Below are 13452 nucleotides of genomic sequence, written 5' to 3' on the forward strand. Positions count from 1 at the left end.
ACTAGGCTCTATCATGTAGGCTAAATGCCTTAAGGAGCATTTGCACAGCAATTAAAATTGTTGTTCATGACCCTTGTCACCAGAAACGAATCATTATTGGTAAAAACAAATGACTTCAGATGTCTACAAATCGCTATCAGTAAAATCTCTTTATGCTCAAAAGTCTCTTTATGCTCACCAAGGCTGCATTTATTTGATTGAAAATACAGTAAAAACTAATAATGTGAAATATTGTTACAATTTATTCATTTTGAATATATTTTAAAATGAAATGTATTCCTGTGATCAAAGCTGAATTTTCAGCATCATTACTCTTCAGTGTCACATGATCCTTGAGAAATCATTCTAATATGCTGATTTGCTGCTCAAGAAACATGTGCTGCTTAATATTTTTGTGGAATATCCCTATAGAATATAAAGTTTATATAAACATAAATATAATTCTTTTGTATCATGATCATCATCGTCTTTAATGCCACTTTTGATCAATTTAATGCATCCTTGCTGAATAAAAATATTAATTAAAAAAAAAAACCTACCCCAAACTTTTTAACAGTAGTGTACATACAAACGTAAAATTAAGCATGTTCGTAATTCTTTTTCCAAAAGATTCATTATAACGTTGGTTAAGTATCTGCTAAAAATGCCATTAAAATCTGAAACCAGCCGAAAAAAACACTTGCAAACATGAGAACAGTCTTCTAGTAACAACTCACTTTCAGATCTTATTTCAACTAGGAAATGGAAGAAAATAAAAGCCAATCAGCTTTAGCATTAACCATTAATATTTCTGAACATACAAAAAAAGCATGTACAGTCACAGTCTGAGCAAAGTTTGGCAACACAGACCAGAAGATGCTTTGGCAAGAGAAGTTTCTGACTACACCTGAAGCATGTCGGTTATGTATTCGCTTTGATAAATGACACTTTTAACCTCTGAAAACGTAGATGGTAGTCTAAAACATAAGAATGACTGGTATGATTAACTGCCAAACTCCCACAGTCCATTTCATCCACTGTACAGTTCAATCTCAGCGTGTTTAAGCATATGGCTACTTGTTTTTTTACGCCGTTCTTTGACTTACAAGCACTGCTGTTAAAGCCTGGTTGTGCACACCCAAGCACTCATACAAAGATAAAGAGTCTATCATGTCTCAGAATTTCTTCTTGCTCTTAAGCATGTGTCCAGGTCTGCGCTTCTCCTCAGGGGTCACTGGGCTCCATGTCAGGCTGCTGGGATGATGACGGAGGAGGAGGCGGGTCAGAGGAGGCAGAAACGGGGTCACCTGAGCCATACGTGTTCTGGAGAGAACGGGACAGGTAATTCCAGTATTCCCTTCTAATGGTGTCCTTTTCCTCAGCCAGGAATTTACAAAGCTAAAAAACAAACAGGTGTGAAAGGGTGAGAACAATCAAGGCTCTTTTTCATCGATGGAGACAGCAGAGATGATTCGGGGGGGAGAAATGGAAATGCATCAGGACATTGTCACGAGAACCAAAAAAAGAGAGAGAAAAAATGGACGATGACACTGAGCGAACACTGTACATATTGTAGACAGTGTAAAACAACACGGGAGTGGAAGTCTAAATGCAGCTCTGACATTTTCCCATGTAAAGAGTGCCTGCGTACAAGCAGTGAGACAGCCGGCTCCCTCTGAGCAGCAGTAAAAGCCTGTTCAGACCTTATGAAAGGAAATCTGCTGGTTACGCTCATCAATATTCTGCACTTCACAGCGTTACTGAAAGGTCAGCGGTCTGAGTTCTCCAGCTCGACCTGCTGAGGAATTCTCTAGAAGCACGGGAGAAACGAGCAGAATCCTCTCTAGAGCCTTTCGAGAATTGTAAGGCTTCCACAGTAGAACCCATGAGAACCATTTTAGAACTGTTCTAAGGGTTCCACTGTAGAACCCATTCCAAATATTTTAGAAATGTGTGAGTGTCCCACTGTAGAACTCATCAGAAATATTCAAGAACCATGTGAAGTTGCACAGAAGAACCTGGTAACCAGGTACATTTAAGACATTTTAAAGACCCTTTTAAGACCAAGAAAATAAAATTTAAGGAATAAACAGAAGGGAACACAATACGCCAATATGCTCTCTTAATGTGAATGTCTAGGGAGCAGATGAGTTATATTAGCAGCACTTCAGTTTGAAAATACAATTTCCAACCAATCCATCACAACCACTAGAATACAAAAATCATTTTTCTGATCTCAAGGCAAAAAAAAAAGCGATGTTTGTCTAACGTATTTTTGTCTTGTTTTCCAGTGCAAATGTCTAAAGATTCTTAAATCAAGAAACATTTACTTGAGAAGCAAAATTACAGAAGTCTTGTTTTATGAGAAACTGATCAAAATGAAGCGAGTTTATGATTAAAACAAGAACAAATATCTGTCAATCGGCTCAGAAAAAAATATTGGTGGATATTTGTTCTTGTTTTAAGCATAAAATCACTTAATTTTGTTCAATTCTTCAAGGCATTTTACATTTGCATCTCAAGTAAATTTATCTTGATTTAAGGATGTTCAGATATCTGTAAAAACAAATACTGAGGAAGGCCTTTTTATTTTTATTTTATTTATTTTGTATGCAACATTTAATGCCAGGATTTTATGAATTTAAGACTGTTCTGATTATTTTTAAGGCCATAATTTGTGGAAGGGGTGAATTAAGACTTTTTAAGACCAACAGAAAACCTGATTTTATAAATGTTGTGAGGGTTTCACTGCGGAAAACATCAGAAATATTCTAGAACTGTGAATGGGTTCCACAAAAAAAAAAAAAAGGGTTTGAGGGTTACATCAAAGATTCATTTAGAACCATGTGAGGGTTCCATGTTACAAACCCTCAGAAACATTCTAGAACCATCTTAGGGTTACATCAAATAATCATTCAGAATCAGTGGCGGCTCGTGAATATTCAAATAAGAGGAGGCACACTAAATTATAGTCCCCTCCCTGAGGCGTTTTTTTTAAAACTGCTTAATAAAAGCCTGCTTTTGGCTATGTTTATGTAGGAAAACGACATTGTACGTATACAGCAAAACAATATATTAAAATTTTTACTTCCCTATTACTTGAAGAAAAAATCCATCCTCCTGTCCTTCTTAGCGGCAAATGTGTCTATGACTCTGTCGTAGAATACACCTGTCGTCTTTAATTCATCAATTAAGGCTGACTCCAGAGAAATTGTTGCCAAGTGTGACAGTTTTTCTTGTCCACAGTTACTGCGAAGATATGTTTTCACCCTCTTCAGGCCAGAGAAAGACCTTTCAGCAGACACAGTTGTTACAGGAATTGTTAGCATCAACTTAAGCAATCTGAACAGTTCTGGCAGGGTGCTATGCAAATCGTCCTGTTTGATCATCTGAAGCAAGTCGCTCTGCGCTTTATGGAAACGCTTCTCTTCATAGACCACAAGCAGTTCATTTTTCAACCTCCAACGGTCAAAAAAGGGGTACACTTTTAAAAGTGAGGCCAGTTCTGCATTAAGAAACCCCTTTGGTTTAGCAAAACCCGCAAATAATGAAAAGTCCAAAAGCCGAAAAAGTCACTAAATCTCTCTGTCATCTGACATAAAACTGCATCCATAATTTCATAGAACAGAGATCGATAAGAGTCAGTGACGCTTGGATCTTCACTCTGCTCGCTGCAGTGAAATCCTCCCTCATAGTCTCGCCAGCCGCGGCGGCGCCACCTCCTTCGGCCATCCTCGTGCCCAACAGCACGGACAGTGTTGTCATACACTTCTTGGAATGTTTTGTCAGTACGAAGTGCTTTCAGTGATTTAAGAGTCGAATCTATGTAGTCAAATGACCGTTTCAAATCAAGCGATCTAGCTTGGAGAACCTGGAACAAAACATCGGTGTGTCCAAAAATTTATCAAGCAGAAACATGAACTTGAAATCCTGCAATTTCTGTTTGAGTGCCATGGCCTGAGCGATCGCGTCATTATTCCAGCCTGGTTCCGTCATGATTCAGTCAAAGACAATGTTCAGACTCTGGCGGCCCACTCATACAACTTGCGGCGTCATATGTTTGACAAATTAACTTGGGCTCTGGGTTGTACTTCTGAATTACTTTCATTAACACTTCAGAAAGTGATTCGGCGTCTCTGTCGACGCTAACGTCGTGGAAACCCAGAATTCTCTCGCAAATAGTGCCACTGACATTCACAAAACGGAGAATGACGGACAGCTGGCATTTACATGAGACATCGGTAGTGTCATCTGCTTGTATGGCAAAGAAATCAGTTGACTGAATTTCTTGATCTATTTCAATATTTACAACAGTGGCTATACTGTCAATTATGTCATTTTGAATTTATTTTGAAGTACCTTTGAAAATGGTGGATGTTTTCAGATGCTCTGCAAGTGCTGGGTCAAACTCTGAAAAGGTTTCTAGAAGTTGTACAAAATTCCCTTTGTTTTTACTTGTAGCAGACTCATCGTGACCACGAAATGCGTGTTCTTGTTGGCCCAAATATAGAACCGCAATGATCAGTTTGCGCAAAAGATCACGGTTTTTCGCCACCTGCTCGTTATGCCGCAGTACCCCAATGGCAGCGGCCTGGCTGAGTGCCTCATCGATTCTTACCTGCCCGAACAACTTCATCTTAAGAGCGGAAGATATGTGGTTTCGAGACTTTGCATGTCTTTCCATAGCTCTTGCTAAATTCTTCATATTGTTGAAACAAGTCGTAATCCATGGATTGAATCCTCCAGTTGATTCGTCAAATAGAAGACAAAGCCAGCAGAAGCGTTTGTTCAAGTTCACTGAGCCTGTTAGCCACTCGGTTTTGCTAAATAATTCGTTTCTAAAACTGCATAATTCCATTCGGCTGCATAATGAAGATTGTTTTATGTCCAGATTAGGCATGGGTCTTCCTTAATTTTTTATTTTTAGCTGCTGCTCAAAAGGGAGCTTTGTAAATTTATTTGCAATAAAATATTCAATATCTCGTCTCTTCATACATTATAGGTGCCACAGAGTCATTCAAGCATATTACAACGTCATTGATGTCTCAACGGTGATTGGTTGATAAACCAAGGGAGGCTAGCCTCCTCTGTAAATTTTGTAAGCCATTAAGAAATAGAGCCGCTCTGCTGACGCGTAGAAATACTCAATGCTGATTGGTTCATTTTTTATCAATTGGAGGCCAGAATCTCCATTTTTGGATTGTGCTTCCCCCCTCCCCTTCTCTATCCACAGAGACGTTCATCCACAGCAGCTGTAAAACACAGGGGATTCTGACTTAAGTAATATTTTATCGTTTGCAATGGTGAAATTACAATTAAGAAATACACATTATGAAGACATTAAATATATTGAAATTTCATTAACATTAAATTGTAAGCTACTATTACTATTTTTACACCTCAAAATTTTGCATAGGCTGTGCCTCCCTTGCCTCCCCTGACGAGCCGCCACTGTTCAGAATTATTCTAGAACTGTTGTGAGCATTCCACTGTAGAACCCATCGGAAACATTATTATTATTTTATTATATTATAACATTATTATTTTGTGGGAGTTTCACTGTAGAAGCCCTCAGAAATATTCAAGAACCATTTGAGGGTCACAATAAATAATAATTTAGAACCATGTGAGAGCTACAATGTCCGATTCTACAGAACCACTCTAGAATTATGTCGAATCCATTTCTCAACAGCTGTGAGGACTCTATGATAGATTCCTAAAAGATAAACTGAGGGTTAGAACTTAGGGTTACAAAATGAAATTGTTTCAAGAATCACACTCAGGGCATTTTCATTTGTAATTCATTTGCTTTGTTCTGAAACAGGGACTTAAATTGAATTTTATTTTTGGTTATACACACATATACATTTTATGTATATTAGAGTGGGAAACCAATTATGTGTGTATGTACGTATATATACAGCTACAAATATATTAGAGCAGGAAGGCTTCACTCTTGTTTTGAATTACACAACATTTTAAGATTTAGATTTTTTTTTTTTAAAGCAAACTAATGTGCTCACCCAGATAATCAGACACTGCTGCTTTTGAAGTAACACATTTGCCATTATGAATTATACAGATTGGTTCACTGGTCCATTGAGACAAACTGCTTTCTCACCACAACTAACCCGCTTCACAGATTGTTTTCAATCTCCTTGTTCAGGCGATGTCGGATTGTTTTGGTGTGACTTTCGTGTTTATATATACCAAAATTAACCAAACTAAGAGAGAAACTTATGAAAAACACTCCAAATGAGCCAGGTGTGAAAACTCCCTTAGAGAATACAATCAGGTCTAGAACTGTGCAACTCACTGAATACCATCCACCCCACACTACTATAAAAAGTTTCCTTTTTTGTCTTGGCACAAAACTATTCATTTCATATCCATGCACACTTTTCCTCTGAAAGCTTTCATATTCCTCATCTCATATGCGTGTGCGTCTGACTGCAGCTGAAAGGTTGAACCGGTTTTTTAACACATACACATGCACGTGGCCTCAATTTCAAAACAGAAAATCATTCTCAACTCCATCATCATCGCGCCACAGGATGAGAAACCCACTGCAAAGAAATCTCATTAATCTCAACACAGAGACAACATCCGCACATTTGCAGAAGAAACACAAGGCCTGTCACGGAGAAATACTCAAGAGATGAATAATACTTTCTCTGTCCTGATTTGCCTTCCTTTATGGAGGAGACAAGCTCTGTGACGTACAGAGGCAGCCATGTAATGTTTTATATTCATTTTGTTTATTGGTATGGAACCACAGATCAATTATTAATTAACATCTATTAAAGTTGTGTTGAGTTAATATTTAAAGAAAAGCGCTTTCAGCTAAAGACAGAATTCAAAAATCTATAATTACCTTAATCAGTGGTTGTGAATGATGTCTATTTTTGTACAAACCACCAAACTGTGAAATATTCATCAGATTCTATGAAATATAGATATCTGTAAGTGAACCTACAAGCTAAAAGAGATGAAACAATCACTACACCAAAGGATTAAACCACATATTCTTTATGAGAACACTTTACATGTGATACGGGCTACTGAAATATTTATGGAAAAAAAAAACACACTCAGCGTTTGAGTGTTATCCATCATAAATTGCTTCTAACGGAGTTCAGTTCTTACAGTAATGTTGCACATGGGCACATGATGTAAGCTTTGTGAAGTTTTACAACATCAGTTCTGCTTCATTAATGCTTTGATGATTATTTAATTATTTAAACCACAATAAATGCTGTTATTTACCTTAAAGGCAACTATTTATTGCGGTTATTCATACAAAACTGAAACTATGTTTACATGCAAATCAATATCAGCATTTGGTCATACTCTGATGTATGCATGATGTAAATGCATTATTTAACACAACTGCTAAATGACTGTATACAAATGAGTAGCAGAGAAAAAGTGCATATAGTTTATTTGGAAAATTTTGATTACTTGGTATATTCAAACCTTTGAAGACCTTTGTGTCTTATTCAGAAAAAAAGCTTACAGGAACAGTTCACCCAAAAATGAAGATGTATTCACCCTCAGGCAATCCAAGATGTAGACGAGTTTGTTTCTTCATCGGAACAGATTTGTGGAAATGTAGCATTACATCACTTTCTCACCAATGGATCTTCTGCAGTGAATGGGTGCCGTCAGAATGAGAGTCCAAACAGCTGATAACAACATCACAATAATCCACAACTAATCGACATGACTTCAGTCCATCAATTAACCATCAATCTTGTGAAGTGAAAAGCTGCACATTTGTAGGAAACAAATCCATCATTGAGGCATTTTAACTTTAAGCCATTGCTTCCAGCCATAAAAATACAAGTCCATAATCCATAATAATGCATCCTGCAGTGAAAAATTAATCCAATGTTGTCCTCTCACATCAAAATGCACCCACATATTTCTTTAGAACTATTATGGACATTTTTCACTGGTAAACTGTGCATATTTCTCTTTCTTATTTATCTTAGACTTTTTCACAGGAGGAAGCAATATCTTGGATAGAGGACTTGCATTTTAGGCCAATGCAAAGGTTTATGTTAAAAACGTCTTGATGGATTTGTTCCTTACAAACACTTTTGCTTCACAAGACTGATGGACTGGAGTCGTGTGGATTGCTTGTGGATTATTGTGATGTTTTTATCAGCCGTTTGGACTCTCATTCTGACGGCACCCATTCACTGCAGAAGATCCATTGGTAAGCAAGTGACATAATGCTACATTTCTCCAAATCTGTTCCCATGAAGAAATACCCTCAGGCCATCGAAAATGTAGATGAGTTTAAGTACATTTTCAGCAAATTTTCCTTTTTGGCTGAATTATTTCTTTAATATGTATCTTACTCTGAAAACGATCTTCATATAAACATGGCTACTGTTTTCTCTATGTGCAAACTCACAGCTCACCTCCAAAGCCTTGCTGAGCATCTCTTGCTGGTCGTAGCTGGAGCTGTTGGTCTCCAGAGCATCTTCGTAGAGGTCGACCAGGAAGGCGGTGAGATATGGAGAACTGCATGTGTCCTGAAGCTCCGTCACCTGTTCCAGCAGTCCAGGATACGAGGACAGCCCACCATCCTGTAGGATCCTGAGTCACAGAACAGATGCTTGGGGACAAATCACAATATATATGTAATGTTTAAATTCATGCAAATATTATACATATTTATTTATTTATTTCCAATTATTTATTTATTACATATAAATTTTTTTCCAAGCATGAGCAACAATAATGGTGATGCTTGCCTTGGCAAACACTGTTAATGATCCATGTTATGTTTTTGCCAGTATATAGTCATAAACATTCAGTCAGGCTCTTCAATGAAAACTGTGTTTGTGTGTTCTGTGGTGAGCATCTGCCATCTGCTGGTCATAGGTTTGAAAGTACAATCCACAGAAAATTGGTTGACTTTACAGGCTGTTTATATCTATTTGCAACACCCACCCATTTAAATAGTTCCAAGCGCTCTCGTTGTGAGGAGCTTTCTTTATTTGTTTCAGGGTGTACCTGAAGAGAGAAAGACAGAGAGAGAGAAAGGGAAAGAGAGGCACTGAATGGTTTTAATTGGTCATATTTGCTTTTCAGTAACAAATAATAATCTTAATATGTAAATTCTACGGAAACAGTTTCTTTAAAAGCAGGTGGAACCAAATAAACATTCACATGTTGGATGTCATGTTACACAACAAACAACTACACTAGCCTGTTCTTCAGATAAGCAGCTTTAAGTAATTCATATGAGCAGCACTGTGACTCTCTAGTAATATGTTTAGCATTTTATATAATGTAAATTTTTATTAATGTTAATGAAAGGCACTGTTATAGAACTAGGAACTGTTATTATAGCCTGTTTTCATAAAAAAAAAAAAAAATGTAATTGCAATTTTTATCTTCAAATTATTTTCTATGGCAATTCTGAGTTTATATCTCACAATTCTGCCTTTTTTTACTCGCAATTCTGACTCTTTTTCTTTCAGTTAATCAATATCAATTCAGAATTGCACAATATAAACGTGCAATTCTGAGAAAAAAGTCTGAATTGTGAAATATAAACTTGCAATTACTTATTTTTTTAGTTTTTTTTCCATGAAGGAAAACAAAACAAAAAAACAACAACAGAATTGTGAGATGTAAAGTCAGAATTATGAGAAGTACTTTTTTTCTCAGAATTGTGAGGAAAATCTGAACTCAACTTCTCGTTATTGTAATTTTTCGGATGCAGTTACTGAATAATCACTCAAATGCATAAACCAAAACTTTGAAAGCCTGATAAACGTGACATAAGAGTAAAAACAAAGGATAACCAAAACAAAAATTTGATTCAAGGCCAATTTTTATAACTTCATGTGATCATTTGTATATTTGCAAAGCTTTTTAGAGCAAAAAGGCTCTGATTTGGTAATGAATGAGACTCACTGCACTTCTCTGTCGAGGATGGATGAGTCGGAGTATCCACTGGTGTGATTAATCACAAAGTGTCTCTGATTCCAGGCAGAGTTATTCCTCACGTCCTCCTCTAATAGTTCCTCCACATACTCCAGCTCTCCATCCCACAGTTTATACTCCTGTGACACACAGAGATGGACCATGAACATGCATGCAGATCAGCAAACAGTTACACAGCACACTGGATCTGGATCTGTACCTGCATGACCCACTGTCTGTGCTGCCATGCGTGGTAGTTCTTGGCATCTTGACTAAGAATTTCTGCTACAAACTGCAGCTCTTCAGACGGGTCGTTCAGCCACTCCACCACCATCCGCCTGTGATGCCTGCAGATTTGCACAAATTGTTTAATAATCAATAGTAAATAACAGGGCTTGATTTATATGTACTTATAGTTTTTTATTAATATTTTGAATCTGTTTTTATTCTTAAGTTTTCCATTTTTAATTTTCTTTGTGTGCGTGTGTTTGTCATTTTTAGTAGTTTGTGTGTATGTGGGGGTATGTCTATATAGGTTTTATAAATTTTTATTTCAGTTTTAGCTTTAGTTATTTTAGTACATCAAGCTGAACTAAATTCAAATGAGAAATGGCAACTAGCTGAAATAAAAAAGTTGATTGTATTTTATTACATTTCAGCTAACATTTATTTTATTTTTTTTTAAAAGTTAACGTAAAAAACAACAACTTTTAAACATCAAACATTTATAATGCTTATTAATTTAGTGATGTTTGCTGAGGAAAGCATCACTTTTACTCAAACTTCACACTTATTTGTATCAAGAGGTTGAGGTAGACTTACCAGACTTGGTAGTTCTTGGGCTGATCCTCAATGATGGCTGTGACATAGTTCATCTCTTCTCTCAGGTCTTTATCTAGAGCCTGCAGTAAAACTCTCCTGTAGTGCCTACAGACATCAAACACCACACTTTCATGTAGGATGCAAGTGACTTGCACTGACTTTGTAACTTTTTGCAGACCAAAGCAACCAGAAGACTTGCTGATTTTTAAATCTGTAGCCACTGCAGACTTAGTGTATGTGTTATGATTGTTTTGGAAAGAAATCAATAGGATGCATTACAGCTGATCAAAGGTGACAGTAAAGACATTTATAATGTTACAAAGTTTTCTATTTCAATTAAATGCTGTTTTTAAAACTTTCTATTCATCAAAGAACTCTAAATAAATTATAAAAATAATAAATAAGCAGCAAATCAGCATATTAGAATGATTTCTGAAGGATCATGTGACACTGAAGACTGGAGTAATGATGCTGAAAATTCAGCTTTGCATCACAGAAATAAATTACTTTTAAAAATGTATTAAAATAGAAAATAGTTATTTTGAATGGTAATGATATTTCACAATAACTTTTTGATCAAATGAATGCAGCCTTGTTAAGCATAAAATATTTAAAAAATCTTACCAAACACAAACTTTTGAATGGTAGTGCATGAGGTTTGCCATTAAAAATTCACCAGGACATAACATATTCACATTTACATGTTCATTTAAATATCCGCTATCTCACCATACTGTGTAATTTGCAGCATTGAGGTCGATGGCTTCAGCGGTCAATGCAAACGCTCTCTCACTCTTCTCATCGTTCTTCAGGAGCGCTCTGAACATGTCAAACACGTCTGTGACTGCAGATGAAAAGTGTTCAACAACTGATAACATACAGTGAGTAAAACAAACCCTGACAGCATGATTGGGTCTTGTATCGCACTGAATTGGTTTATTTTGCGATAATTACTGCTGACTGTACATTATCCCATTAACTGCATGATTACTTAAATAAATGAGCATGAAGCAGAGCAATGGATATGAGTTGTGGAGGAGAAAAGAGTGTGGAGTGATACGAGAGACATGAAAGAACTGAGAAATCAATGGTCTGAGACGATAATAATGTGTGATACTAAAAAAAGAACTGTTGGTTCAAGCTTTATTGAATAAAAGACACTTACATTTCTCTGAATAAGCTATTTTCACGACAGGGTTTGGTCCATCATCTTGAGGAACGGGTTCTAGATCGGCCCACTCTTTTCTGTCCCTAAAATAGAAAAACAAGCACATTAAATAACAGTTTATAGAATTGCTAGTTAAATGGCCCAGGCATTTCACCAAGACTTCATAAAATGAACCTCTTTTGAATTAAGAAAGCCAAATTTCTAATGCACAAACAAGTGATTTAGTTCATATGCATCTCTTGAATGTGAGATTACTCAAGATGACATTTACATCACAGAGTGTCAGCATTAAACTATCGAGTCGCCAGAACGAATCAATAAAGAAAAAGGTTCATATGAATCTCTTAATTCTCAAAGACTTCTGACAGTCTTATTTAGTTCATTTGAATCAACCAGAAAATGGGTGATATGGGTGTTTATTTTTGTTATGATATGAATTTTTAAAATACCGCAATACCGGTGTATGTCGCTTAAACAACGTTCGGAACCCAACACTGTTTGAAAGGGGTCCCTTTTCACTGGTGCACTGTGGTGGGGGCACAGCTGTATGTGTTACTAAGCGTGAAAGTTCCGAAACTGAAGCTGTAGAACTAATAGAACGTGATGACACAGAAGAACTCGTCCACAATATCCACATTGACCGCCACAAATATCCACTGCCCCCTGCCATCAGCTCCCGCGTCTCACACACACACGAGCGCGACTTTAGCACTAGATTTAGCAACATTCAGACCCTTTTAGTGGATTTTTTCCCCATAGAATATTCATACTGACAAACCTAGCGTCTTTTTTGGATAAACCTTAGCTATGGTTCAGTTGGAAGATTTCGCCAGTGTTGTCCTGACTTTCCTGGAGAAGAGTCACCTCTCTCGGCGTCTGTTCTGTGCAGTGAGCGCCAGAGAAGCACCGCAGCCGACTCGTCAATAAATGAGTACAAAAGAGCATTTCCTAGCACCTGTCTCTTACCGATTGTTTGGAATTATAAATATGAACGTAGTTCGTCTGTTAATATCATATGCACTTTTTTGTTTGTTGTTTTTTTTAGTTTGTTACTCAGACACAGGCAGTGCGCTGCAAAAAAGTAATATAGCCAAAACAACCGCACTAAACCGCATCTTTAGTGTTAGATGCATGCTGCGATTATAAATGAGAGTGACTCCTGGTTAACATGTATTAAAAGGGGTCGTGTTTAGTCACTGTTTAGTGTAGTATTTTTTGACAATATTCACTCATCATGACAGTAAAATAGGGCATTCTACATTTACATTTAGTCATTTGGGGGATACATAAAGCGATTCTTCTTAAAGAGGCAAACAGACACATGAAGTGGTTGTAATACCAAGTTCTTAGACATTGTTCAAATAAGTACAAGCTAGAAAGAGAAGGAATAAGTAAAGAGAGAGAATTAAAAAAAATAATAATAATTTTATGATGAAGTCAAGTAGCTTCAAAAGAGATGAGTTTTCAGCTGTCGCTTGAAAATTGTCAGGGATTCAGCATTCCGGATAGGGGTGGGAAGATCGTTCCACCAGCCAGGA

At 36.8% G+C, this 13452-nt stretch overlaps 1 protein-coding gene across 1 annotated transcript in view; it reads right to left on the reverse strand.

Annotated features, from left to right (window-relative positions):
• Window positions 1-535: 535 nt before the first annotated feature.
• The window catches only part of fnta (farnesyltransferase, CAAX box, subunit alpha), a 15248-nt gene continuing 2331 nt past the window's right edge, over window positions 536-13452 (reverse strand). The window contains exons 2-9 of the mRNA XM_016240084.1: window positions 11912-11997; window positions 11476-11590; window positions 10747-10851; window positions 10145-10271; window positions 9916-10064; window positions 8944-9006; window positions 8409-8586; window positions 536-1377 (exon numbers count right to left, since the gene is read on the reverse strand). Coding sequence (XP_016095570.1) covers window positions 1204-1377; window positions 8409-8586; window positions 8944-9006; window positions 9916-10064; window positions 10145-10271; window positions 10747-10851; window positions 11476-11590; window positions 11912-11997 — 997 coding nt within the window. The 3' untranslated portion in view covers window positions 536-1203. The remainder of the gene's footprint in view (window positions 1378-8408; window positions 8587-8943; window positions 9007-9915; window positions 10065-10144; window positions 10272-10746; window positions 10852-11475; window positions 11591-11911; window positions 11998-13452) is intronic.

This window comes from Sinocyclocheilus grahami, unplaced genomic scaffold, assembly GCF_001515645.1.
Source record: "Sinocyclocheilus grahami isolate Dianchi unplaced genomic scaffold, SAMN03320097.WGS_v1.1 scaffold580.1, whole genome shotgun sequence".
Lineage (NCBI taxonomy): Eukaryota > Metazoa > Chordata > Actinopteri > Cypriniformes > Cyprinidae > Sinocyclocheilus > Sinocyclocheilus grahami.